The sequence below is a fragment of the Micropterus dolomieu genome, linkage group LG23 (assembly GCF_021292245.1).
Source record: "Micropterus dolomieu isolate WLL.071019.BEF.003 ecotype Adirondacks linkage group LG23, ASM2129224v1, whole genome shotgun sequence".
In the NCBI taxonomy this organism is placed as follows: domain Eukaryota; kingdom Metazoa; phylum Chordata; class Actinopteri; order Centrarchiformes; family Centrarchidae; genus Micropterus; species Micropterus dolomieu.
The window spans coordinates 28036662-28049815 of record NC_060172.1 but is presented as its reverse complement, the minus strand read 5'-3'; the positions used below and the strand labels follow the sequence as shown (position 1 = coordinate 28049815).

At 41.7% G+C, this 13154-nt stretch overlaps 1 protein-coding gene and 1 long non-coding RNA gene across 2 annotated transcripts; both read right to left on the bottom strand.

Moving 5' to 3' along the window:
* Positions 1-635: 635 nt before the first annotated feature.
* Positions 636-1583, bottom strand: LOC123962877. The gene is made up of 2 exons (XR_006823080.1): positions 1496-1583; positions 636-870 (listed from the first exon to the last, which is right to left on the bottom strand). It is a non-coding gene; the product is annotated as an uncharacterized LOC123962877 (long non-coding RNA).
* A 1685-nt stretch (positions 1584-3268) lies between these two features.
* Positions 3269-10452, bottom strand: LOC123962872 (potassium channel subfamily K member 4). The gene is made up of 8 exons (XM_046039319.1): positions 10360-10452; positions 10144-10273; positions 9618-9894; positions 6011-6125; positions 5744-5904; positions 5455-5641; positions 4486-4628; positions 3269-4404 (listed from the first exon to the last, which is right to left on the bottom strand). Exons 3-8 carry the CDS (start codon positions 9804-9806, stop codon positions 3802-3804), a joined length of 1398 nt encoding a protein of 465 aa, XP_045895275.1. The 5' UTR covers positions 9807-9894; positions 10144-10273; positions 10360-10452; the 3' UTR covers positions 3269-3801.
* Positions 10453-13154: the final 2702 nt, after the last annotated feature.

Sequence of the window (13154 nt, the reverse complement as noted above, 5' to 3'; positions counted from 1 at the left end):
AATAGATGCGTTATCAAAAAAGGCTATCATCAAACATGTCTCAAAGGTCCCTTGTGTGCGAGTATGTTTAATGTAAAATGATTTGCGCTCTCCAACGTGCCCGGTAACAGCTGGCGCAGAGATGAAGGAAGTTGTCACAGTAAAGTTGGCAACCTTGTCCACTAATAAAAAAGGAAGTATAAAAACAGGACGTTGGATAAAAAGAAAATGTACGAGCCCACGCTGTAGGCTAATTTGGATAAGTGAGTATTTCCCCAAAGAGCTCAGCGTTGCCTGTAATTGTAGACCAATAAACGTCAGTCTAGTCGGTTTAAACCAATAAGCGCTAAAGCCACACATAATTTTCCACTCACTGTGTCAGAGGTGCAGGACAGCAGTGTGTATGCGTCTTGATGTGGTCACATGTATGCAGCGGGCTTGGGGCTCGGGACAGGGTTTTCGTGGTGCGCGCATGAGAGGAAAAACTGACGGCAGTGTCATTGCGACCTTGAAGCAAGGTCACTGAGTCTCTGCTGCAGACACTGCAATTCTTCGTGGCTGCATCATACTGGTGCAGAGTCTGCATTATCATCCTGTTAGAGGCGAAAGCGGGCAAGCTATATTTATTGGATTCACTCAAAAACCAGGAAATTGAATTTGTTGGAAAACAGTTTATGTTTTGAGATTTACTGCATTGTAATATTATAAGTAGACAGCTGTTGTACAGGACAGTGTGTAGTCGCTGGGGATATGTGTTCCAGCTATGAAGAGTGGAGGAGTAGAGACACACTGTGAATGCCAGCTGGGGTCCCAGGGTGCTCCTTACAGCAGGTCAGGACCTCAGACAGGTGTCAGCCGATTGGCTACAGAAATACCAAGGAACCATTGTGCCTGTAGTACAAATAGCATCGGGCACTGCATCAGTGAGTCACAGATTAACAAAACCGATACAGAACAGTCTCCACCTATACTATAAACACCTTGATCAGTGTATAATCATTATTAGGAGCCTATATTGGACAGAATGCAGAGTGGCTTTAAGGATTAAACTAGAAACAGAACCATCAGAAGACTTGGCAAATAGATGAACAGGTGACAAGAGTAAATCATGACAAGGATTAAAGGCAACACAAGGGATGCTATAATTTCTTACACAAGCTTAATGTCTGTGCTGCTACGTTTACGTCTAATTACCCAATGCATTTATATTAAATTTAAAGGAAAAATTCACCCTAAAACAGGATTAACATTATGCTATTGATATTATCAATAATGGAGTGTCAGGCCACTGAAATGACTGAGGTGTAGTTTAAGATGTCTCATCCAACTGAGTGAGCCCCTTTGTGAATTAGAAAATGTCCCCACTGTGTAGCAGCTCCAGGATTTGTCTCTAAATGAGATGATCACTGCAGTTTCTGTCTCTGTCGCTCAAGTGAAGGAAATACTGGGACAATCCTGGAATGTGCAAAACAACATAGAAATAACATATTTGGATACTAATTAATGATGGATTTACCCTTTAACTCCAGGTCAGGAGTGTAGCCTACATCAGCACTACAGATTCCCATTATTTGCCCTCTTGTGGCAGCACAGGGAAACTGCAGCAACGGCACTGATGACGTTACAACAGCTGAGTGTGTGTCCTCCAGTAAAAGGTCACCCACTGCCACAGCACATCATCACCGCCTGCTGACTTCCTGATTGCAATGCCAGAATGCTGCCATTTCTTTTTACATATCCTGCAGGAAAGTGTCAGATTTCCGAACGGTAGATGAACATTCACCTGGTTTTTGCTGTTTTAAAACATTTTGCTTACTCACCCTATAAACACGACGGCACTGGAAACAAAAGGCAGACTACAGTTTGTCCCATTTAAATCTTTTAGATGGTCACTAGCAGACACATGCAAGTCAAATGCAGTCAAAGACAAAGACCGTGGATGTGTGAAGAATAAGTCTTGGACTGTCATAGGGAGGGAATGTATGCCATCTGCTGGTTGTGTTCAAAGACAAAACAATCTGCAGTCATTTTCGTAGAGAGGGTGGAGGGTAATTGTATTTTAGTAACAACTTCAACTTTTATTTATCAGATGTTTTGTGACATTAAGGCACCTCAGCTTTTCCTAACAACAAAAGAACGTCAGTCACACATTTGCTCCTGCACCATGTTTGTCATTGGTGCCATTTTCAGATTGAAAGGTAGAGTTTCCAGCGGAGTATCACTTACGTGGATCAACTGAGGAGTGACAGCACATGCTGAAAGGGCTATATTGACAACTTGAAGGGCATTTAAACAGTACATTCACAAAACATTACTGCATGGATGTTATTCAAATCATGCAGGACCTCTGTGACCTGTCTCACCAACATATACTGGTCTATTCTGAGCATTAAAGCCACATGGATATTTTCATCCTCGGCGAGACACTTTCCTCCCTCTCTGTGCACAAATTAGGCCTATCGATCAGATCAAAACTGTTTTGTGTTCTTTCTTTCTTTCTTTCTTTATTTATTTGAACAAAAATAAAAACAAAATAAAAAATAAAAATACATTAAGTGCATTGCAACATACAAAAGGAAAAGAATATCTATAAATTGTTAGAAACATTATGTGCAACATGCCCAAAAAGGAGGGCTCAAATATTAAATAAGTGCAGCCACACAAAGTCTCCAGCAGGGCTGTAGACACTTCATCTTTTTTCTCCAAATATGTGATTGCTTTTTGTCTGAATATAACAAATAAATAAGTTTTCTGTGTCTTGATTGTGTAAGCAGCACAGGACAGACCCTAAAACCTTGAGAGAGAGAGAGAGAGAGAGAGAGAGAGAGAGAGAGAAAACACTTCATGCTGGGTGCTGTGAATGCACGCTCACATTGCTGCAATAAGTTTGGGACATATATTGTAACCAGATCAGAACAGATTTCAGTGGCTGAGTGATTTGTTTTTGGTCTCGAGAGAAACATTTAAAACCCCCATTGTGATTCAACTCCCCCTAATGCACCTTATGCTTTGACTGCAGCTTTGTTAGAAACATTGACCTACTTTTTCCTTTGTTTGTTCAACAGCCATTATCATGTTTCCCTGAGAAGCTTATGGGCTGGAACAGCATCTTTAGAAATGAAGTACTTGTAATAATTTGCTAAACATGATTGTAAGACACCGCGACCCTGTACGCAGGATACGCGGTTGATGATGGATGGATGGATGGATTGTAAGACACAGTGCTGCTTTCATTTAGAAAAACTTTATTACATATATGCAGTACAGCAGGATTAATTAATCTGGCCATCAAAATGCAAAAATAATGGTTGTACACAGCTTTTAAAAAACTTTTTGTTACATACCAAAAATGTAGAAGAGGATGTTTGGTACCCGTTTAATTGTTGGCAGGATTCAAGGGTCAAGAGTCTCATGACCAAAGCAGCCTCTCTTCAACATGAGCGCCACTCTGCTGCTGCAAGTTTCTGCCCACATGGGTTTTTTTTCCTTGTTTCTTACACTATTTGGATTAGTAACAGGCGGGAACCCTCATGTTGAGAGAGTGGTAGTGCATTTTTGTCTTGGCCCAGCAGAGAGCAGTAACTACTCAGAAAGTAATGGGAACATTGGCATAAAAATCACTTCATCATCTTTGATTAAGGCATATACACATAGCATGCTAAGAGCATTAAACGCAAACCACAAGGCTTCTGCAACATGTCTTAAGTGTCTGTAAGTAAGCAGTACATAAACACAAATCAATTGCTGCACTGATAACTCTTCTGTCAGATTATGAACAAATCTCATATCTCTCAAGTCGATACTTGTGCTAGCAGAACAATTTTAAGGCTTCAGTGGTAGATCTGGAACTGGTTTTGGGTTTCCATTGGACTCCTTCTTGTCAGGGTTGGAGCTGTTGATTTTGGGGCCTCTCTGTGGAAAAGGTCTTCGGTGGCGTCTCCTCTTGGGCTGACGAGAGCCTGCAGAGTTGGGTTGTGTTCTATCCAGCAGAGGGTCTAAGTGTAGTTTAGCACTCTGAGCGTCTGAAGACTCATCAATAAACGCAAGGTTCTCCCCAAAGTAGTCCAGCGGTTGAGACAGGTGGGGATCAGGAGGAGTCTCCTCCTTTTCAGGCTCTGGTTCAGGCACTCGCTCCGTCTGAGTGGCCTGAGAGTCTGTTTCTGATCCAGATCCTGATTCGTTAGAAGACGAAGAGGAAGAAGAGTAAGAACCAGAGTCTGTCTGACTCTCACGTGGCTCTTCTTTTCCCTCATGGTCAGGGGCCCCGGTAGCTGATACACTGTGACTATGGTTGCGAGGGCCGTGGCGGCGCTTTCGCCGACGCCGTCTGAAGGGGTCATCAATTTTTCCTGGAATGCGAAAATCCACTGACATATTCTGGATGTTTTGAGTCCAGTCAGTGGCGTGGGCTCGAAGTTCCTCCATCTAATAGAAGGGGATGAAACCAGAGATGATGGAAGTGGCAGAGAAAAGACATGATATGAGAGATGGGAAAAGAAGACGTACCTCAGCTCTGGTCTTTTTAGATAGAACCCGAAGCCAGTTACCAATCATTGTCAGGACAGATGCAAAGTAGGCGAGACCCAGCAAGATCCAGAACCAAACCAAAGGCTTATACCAGTGCTCACTCCCCTCATTTCCAGAATCCCCTTTGAGAAGATACAAAGACACAGTATACAGTAGCAGTCGGTAAAGCCAATGCGTTCTAACATCCATTCATCCTGTCAAAGATAAGAGATACTACATAGCAGATTAGATCATCGATAATTCATCTCTTACAAGACAAAAATCATTAATAATTTATGAGGTAAATGAAAATTGTCTGTGCTAAGTGAACTTACTGCATTAAAACTGACAGTTATATTTATAGATGACTAATTAAGTCATACAAGTAACTCACCTACAGATCAATAAATTCAACGAAAAAACAAAAATATGCAAAAGCAAGCACAAGTCAGATGCAAGCTAATTAGACTGTAACGGAAGCTGTTCGTCTGCCTTCAACACACAGGGAACAGTCTTGAGTCAAATGTTATTGATCTGTAAGCATGTCCAGTGAAGCTATCAGCAGTGTGCATAGGAAGCTCTGAGTGTGAAAATGCCCTCTTTAAAAAAATACTCTGTGGGCTATTTAATGGGGCTGTATCAGTGCACCAATCATACATTTTTATGCGGCATGACCTCTGATGTGCCCCTCTGGTCAGCTCAAATTCAGCTCTGACGTGACCCCAGGGCAAAAATAAACCCTAGTCTCAACTCTGCATGCAGACAGGTCTCCCTCATGCCTTACCATTTCCCTGAGTATTACTGTATTAGTGTTAAGGAGGTTACTGATTTTCAAGGATAAAATAATTTATCTTAGTTTTACTCTCCTTCCTGCTGCTTCCCCGACATAAAGCTATCACTGGACCAACGTTTGTGCACACCTGAGGGTATGTTAAGAAACACGAGGGTAGTTGATTAACTGTTTTGTACCTGCAACATAGTCTCCAAACCCCACTGTTGTCAGGGTAATAACTACAAAGTAGGCAGACTCCAAAAGAGTCCACTGCTCCACTTTTTGGAAAACCAGGATAGGCACTGCAACAAAGAGCAGGCACCCCAGCAGGATGGACAGGACAGCTGAGATCACTCGCACAATGGTCGGACTAACTTTCCATTTCTGTCGGCAGGGTGAAACAACATAGTGGGATGAGACAAATAAAGGGAAGTACATGTACAGTGCTGGCAAAGATAACATTGGAAGCTCTGTTTAGGGTCTGACCCGGAAGAGATCCTCTATTTTGGCAACAGCTTTCCTCAGCCCAGTTCCCAAATGGTCTCCGACTCCAGCGAGCAGGAAACCAAACATCGGGATTCCCACCAGGGCGTAGAAAATGCAGAACAACTGCCCTCCTTCTGTCTTGGGGGAGATGTTTCCAAAACCTGGACATGTTGATTTGAAGACACAAAATGTAAAGGTCAGAAATGACACCGATTCCATCACAAACATTTCATCTGACTTTATTTGGTGGTTCTACTGGACACCCACCGATGGTTGTGATGATTGTCCCGGAGAAAAAAAAGGCACTGGCCAGATCCCATTGGCTGACATAAGTGACATTGCTGTTGGGATCAACACCTGCACCGACAGCCTCCACCACTTCCTGGGATGGGACAGTGGAGTTTAGTAGTTAGTTTATGAAACAGTTCAGTAAATTGGTATTTAATAGAAAGAAGAGGGGTTAGCAAAACCTTACAAATTACTAAATCAACCCATCAATGAATTCAAGTTGTACATGATCCATTTCTGACATTTTGAAAGTTTCAAAAGGCACGCACATGAGCATGAGTTTCTTTTTATTGTTCAATGAAAGATTTATCTATTTATCTGCAGGGCTTTATGTCCTCCAGTAATGTAAATGCTGCAGGAAATGCATTGTCACTGCATCAGCAGCAGACAGTCAATGACAAGAAGTGACTTACAACTGTGACGGCTCCGTTCTGGCCCGAGAGTATTGAACCACGGCAAGCTCACATAATCTAATTCCCCAATCTAATTATTGGTTTTGTGTCAGTTGGTACTTGAAGACATTTGTTAACTCTGAATTTAAAGCTGAATATGATGAAGTTGTGATTGAACATGGTCCCTGCAGACATTATTACTTGTGATAAATTTTATGATCACAGAGACAGGGCTGTGTCTGGTTGATCCTGTCTGTTGGACTGACGCCACTGAATATGTCTGTCCCAACTCATTTGGGGTAACTGATTGATTTAGAATGTTTTCTGATTCAGAACTGTGCAATAATTTGAATCGCTGAGGCTTCTAATTAGTGTGCGAACGGCCAATAGTTTGCTAAGCTTCAGGTTTCCATGTGAAGACTTCCCTACCATTTGGAGGAGCCTATTTTGAGGTGTGAAATTTGTTCAGTTACTTCACTATTATTTTATCTTGTTTATTATTTTCATTTGACAGTTAATTAATTTAATATTCAGTAATTTTATTTATTCACCTTTTTAAAAAAGTAGGCTAACATTGAATTGAATTTATTTTAATTTTAACTGGATTACATTAATTTAAAAGAAGTAATAAATAAATAAAATAATTCAGGTTAATTTTGAGGTTAGCAATGTGTACCTCTGCCTCTGAACTATTTGGAGCCAGAAAAACAATACTGTCTCACTTTCTATTCTGTGGGACTGTGCATTTCAGAGCTTTAATATGATCAAATAATGCAGGAAGTAAGATTGTAGAGAGAAATATAGTAAGTATTTCAATCTATGTTTTTGAGTGCACCACTGAAGAACAAAACCATTAGAAGATTATTTTTCTCGTATGGTAGTCAAATTAAAAAGCAGAAAATGTCAAATGACAAGGGTGGCACAGGTCTTTCTTATGTTACAGATAGCTTGAAATATATTTTAGGGCTGAAAATAATAATCATTTTCATTATCTCATTATGAATTAATTTTTTGTTTGTTTTTTTTAGATTCAGGAAAACCAGCCCTGAGGATTGGCTTAGATCACAAGCAACAGATCAAATCACTGGGTGCTTATTATGTGAGTGTATTTTTACTATTCTAATAATGTTGAAAATTGTACTGGAAGCTTTTGTTTTAGAAAGCTAACAGACACTTTGTATCAACCTTTTATGAATGAGTTGTTAGACTTACTCCTTATTAGTCTGAATTTAATCATTCACTCTTTTATTAAAGTGTTATTAATATTAAATAAACAAAATAAAGATTCATAAAATAGAATGAATACATTGCGTAATGTATATAAATCAAACAATATTTAGTGATATAATATAAATTAAATTTTCATAATAACAGACTTTTATAGGAGTTTAATAGATTTTTATTTAATTTAAGACATTTTTATATCTGCTTTTATTTCATAATACGGTTCCATTATGAAAAACTAGACATATCCCATGTCATCTGTCTCTTAAGCTCAACAAGTGCTCCCATATTTAGCCAATTAGCTCCTGTGTTAGCTCGAGCAACAACAATGTCAGCGTTATTCTGAATCAGATATCTAGCTACTGCTAATAAGCACATTAACAAAGTCCTTTTATGTATTTAGCTTATCAATTCTGCACATGCTATCCACCTAGCTGGCTAACCAGGTAGGTCCTGAGCTTAGTTCATTACTCAGCGTCAAAGAGAAGAGATTATTGGCTGTTTACCTTTACAATCTAAATATATTTCCCAGAGACAGACTGTTAGGAACAAAAAGACAAGAGTCTCTGTGAATGCTCTGGCCAACAGGAGCTAGCTAACACTGTTAACACTGGCTCTGTACTTGGTTAGTAAGTAATAGCCTAATGGCGGCATTCTGTGCCTGGTGGGTAGCATGAGAAGCCTTGTTGAGCTAACGGTAAGGCTTAAAAGCTAAAGAGGTTTATTTATTGCGTTTATTAACAGCAGCTGCCTCTAGTCAATTAGTTATTATTAATTAAGGATAACTTTAGGATTGCTGTTGATCTAGCTAACAGGAGAGCTGGTTAAAGGCAGTTGCTAGCTTAACAGAGAGACGTGATATATGATAATCTGAAAGGTGTGAAGGCGGTGAGGTTGACAACACCACTGTTGTGAAAAGTGGCATTAATAAATAAAATGTGCAATTATGACAAGTGATACTATGAAACCTCAGTCTCTTCAAGCTTTCTGCAAATGTCAGCTACTACATCTATTGTTTACTTTGCAAGCTAAAACAGAATTTACAACTTTCATTCTGGAGCGAGGACAAACATCACAGGATCACACTCAATGCTCAACCTATGCATGGATCAGGTTTCATGCTCTTACACACACACACACACACACACACACACACAGTAGACCTGCCCCTTATATAGCTGCTCTGACTGCACCTGTTCTCTGGCTCATGGTCGTGCTGTATGGGTCCACAGGGTCACAGAGAGCTTCACTGACCGGCACCAAACACCATACAAATCTAAAGGGCCACTTTGATGACCCACAGTAGTCAACCAAGTTCCCAGTGAATAGCCTATAAAACGTGAAGCAGAGACACAGACACCAGAGGTGTCAGCCTCCATGTTTCACGTCTTGGAAGTTTGTTAATCTATAAATAACAACAGCCTGTGACTTTGTTCACTGGCAGATTCACATTTGCACGCACGATTTGTAGGTTCTGTTACTGAGACCATGTTGTTTGTTGGATGCAAGTAGCTAACCAATAGTAGAAAAAGTAAACATAAAATTTCACTTGATGATCAGCTTCAATTAAATTTTCACATATCAATTTCAAGGTATAGTACACAAAAGTAACTCAAAGAATTTTTGCACGAATATATATCTACAGGGTCACAAAATACATTAAGTGATAACACAGGGGGAAAAACCACAAAATGTTAGCTTTTTTGAGAAATACTGAATACATTTACCACAACTGGCCTGCAAAAATCATTCAAATGACATGATCTGGGAAAATCACTGTTTGGTAAAAGTTCTCACAACTCAAGCCCATAAACTGTGATGAGGCATCGCAAACAGTAGTAAAACAAGAGGAAGATGCAATTGAGGTCATCTACCAACCACGATGCCCCGCCCACTGGATACTGTAACAAAGGGGAAGAGTAGCTTAGCTGTCAAAAGAGTGGCTCTTGTCATGAATAGATCTGCTGTACCTCTATGAGAGTCTGTAGGTTGTCTGGGCTGACGCAGGTGAAGTTCAACAAGAAATCCCTGCGGGTGTCCTGCAGCTGCATGTGCTTGCCCTCCTCTCGTGGAGTCTCCAGGGCGCGGAACACCACAGCTCCCAGCACCAAGTAGAGAAGCACACCCACGAGGATGCCCAGCAAGGTGGAGCAGCGCATTGCTGCACCTCCACTCAGTCCAAACGTAGGCTGCTGTTTCTCTCTGCCAGCCTCAGCGCTGGTGTGGCCTGGATCCCAGCTGCTGCAGCTGAAACATCAGCAGTCAAGCAAACACAATGGTTTTATACTGACCACAGCGCCTGACAGATGTATACACGCCTGCAGCAGCTAGCCTATTAGCTGCACATGAGGCATTAAATGGACTGACACTGCTGACACAAAGTGAATGCAAAATCCAAGATAAAACGCCCGTCACGTGACCTGCCTGACAATGTGAAGTATGAATGATCCGTGTCATGAATACACAGACAAATGCACCCATAGTAGTTGAGTTTACCTGCTAATCCGCCTTAGTTGCCCACGTCTTCGTCTTTTCCAGTCCCTCTTCACACCCGGCCTGAGGATGGAGTCCCTGGATCCGTAACCACTGGGGAGCCCGTCCACCTCACACTCTGAAGGAGGGGACACTACGTAGAACGAGAGAAACGTATTTTTATATGCAGTTTGGCATTTACATAAGTTGTTCTAAATAAGAGATGAACAACAACACAACCTTCTCAAAAACACAAAAGCTGTCATTAGTGAGGATAACCCTCGATGATTGGCAACAGTCAACAGCAAGGTGAAGCTATCAGGCGTGGCAGTGTCGCACACAGAGTTGCTAATGTTGTGGAACCAAAGCCACCTGCTGCTACTTTGTCTTGATTGTTGCCATCCTTCAATCCATATGCACCATGTAAGCCTTTAGTTTATGATGACAGACGGATCAGCTTTGTTATTCCACCCACAACTGTGGATGAAGAAAAGGGGGGATTTCCTGCTGTGGATGGAAACAATGCCACATTGTAGATGAAGATGTTATTTCCTTTTGGTGATGCTAATCATCAGTCGGAGAACAAATATGGTGAAGGACGTCCAAATACAGCAGGTATGAACTTCTTTATGAGATCTTTGTGAACATTAGAAGAAGCAGAAGCCTTGGATAAGTGATGTCCAGCTGTGAAACCTGGTTCAGTGTGATGATGTTTGTCATTGCCGGCTCCAGCTAAGGCTCTGCCCTAAAGAAATGGAGTTGAGGAAAGTGATCCACTCCCATTGTTCATTTCGGGAATTATTTAAAATGGAAAGATTTTGATCAATTTGATCAGTAGGCCTGCTACTTGCAATTCACTCTGCATCACTGGACTGCCAGAATAAAATAAAGCAAACAAGCTCCCATCTTCTAAAGTTCGGTGAGTGCAGCTCTTTAGTCAGCAGACCCATTGGTCCTGAGCCAAATCTAGACCAATAAACTGTCACACGGTGACAGCAAAATATACACTTGCTTTACAGCTGCTGGGAATACACAAAGCAACCGTCCACTTACTAAATTGAACAAATCGCAGCCAGGAGTTAACAGTATGCAAAACTCATACCTATTTTGGCACCAGATCACTAAGTTCTTAGATACTATTCATGCATTTGTAAAACAACCATGAAAACATTTGACAAATACAACGATACATGTGTGAGAAACAGTCCTTAGAGTTCATGAATAACTTAAAGAACACAATGATCCCATTTTCTTGTTTACCAGCATAATTCTGGCCAAAGTACAAATATCATCTGAATGTGCAAACTGCTCATCCAACATTGATTAGCCTGTACCAGACAAGATGCCTTACACCAAAGCATCTAATTTGCAAGTTTATCTCTCCACCTCAGACTGTAACACAGAATGCCAGACAGATTATACACCACTGGACAAATGGAAATTGTAATATGGCTTGTATTAAGTGCCAACAGTGCTGATGCCGCTGCTGCTGCAACCGAGCCACAGCCTCAGTGATCCCGTTTTAATACCACTTAGAGTGCCTCAGGGTCTCTAAGATGTATGGTACTGACCAGAGAGTCCAGCCTTACCTCAAAATGAAGGATCATAAGAATCCAGAGGACCAGTCGCCTCATTCAGAGTGTTTCATGCGTTCAGGCAGCCGCATACAGGCAGTGTGTGTGAGTGTGTGTGTCTGAGTGAGGGTGAGGAGGGAGGCTGTTGCTGAGTACACAAGAGAGAAAAAGATACTCAATCAAACTGACTTTAGAGAGTGCGATGTTGAATTAGAGACAGAGAGAGAGAGAGAGAGAGAAAGAGAGAGAGGGGCAGCAGCAAAGATGAAGGTGGAGATGAATTTATTCAGTTTCTTCAGTTAGATCAGTTTTTATACAGTAGGTAAATCATGCAGAGGGAGCTCCTCAGAAGGGCTGCAAAGATTTTCCCTTGCAAACACAGAAGTTAACACAGCATAATTAGCTTCAGTCTGTAATTAGAATTCGTCATATTCCACACAGTAAGGGCTGCAGTCATAGCTTTGCATAGCTGTTAATATCTCTGTGGAATCAATGTTTGAGATTCATCGAAGTCTAATAGTGGTTACACTGCCGAGTCTGCAGGGGGAAGCCAGCTCAGCCAGCTTTCTCTCTGCTCCCATCTTTTTTACAAGCTGCTTGACTGAACTGCTGCTGCTCTCTTTCTGTGTATGTGTGTGCGTGTGCTCACAGGGGTGGGGACCAGTTTCTCAGGCAGATCCAGGAGACTTTTCTGATTCCTGGTTTCAAACTTTAATAGTGTTATTAGATTAATTACATCAGATTTGTAAAATGATTATCCTCAGGTTACTATGTAATGCAATATAGTTAATGCAGCCAATATAAATGCAGGGATTTTTGTTCCCTTTTAACACAGTTTCACTACACCCTCCCCTACTCTAAGCCTGGTCAGCCCACTTGTCAAATACTCAAAATTTATTTTTCCATCCATCCATCGTCAACCACTTATCCTGCGTACAGGGTCGCAGGGGGGCTGGAGCCAATCCCAGGTTACATCGGGCAAAAGACGGGGTACACCCTGGACAGGTCGCCAGTCCATCGCAGGGCCACACATAGACAAACAACCACTTACACTCACATTCACCAATTAACCTAGTCCGCATATCTCTGGATGGGTGGGTGGGCCCCTGTGAATGTGGTTGCCAACTGCCAAGGTCTGGGTGTGGCGGTTGTCCCTGTTTTTTTTGGCTGTACGATTTTCCTCAGCTTGTTAGCCATTTTTCCCCTCTTAGTGTTCTGCCAGACAGACAGGGTGGTGGATTGTGGGAAACCCTTTCCCCTTCAATGCATGTGGTGGTGTGTATGACAGCTGTGTGTGTGTGTGTGTGTGTGTGCATGCTTTACTTAGTTTTATTGTGTGACGTTTGTGTGTCTAGCTGTGTCTAGGTGGCTGCGCACCAGTGTGAGTGGTGGTGTCAAGGCACCTGGGTGGCCCACAGGTAACCCCCCCCCCCCTGCAGGTCTGGCCTCTGTAGATGCTGA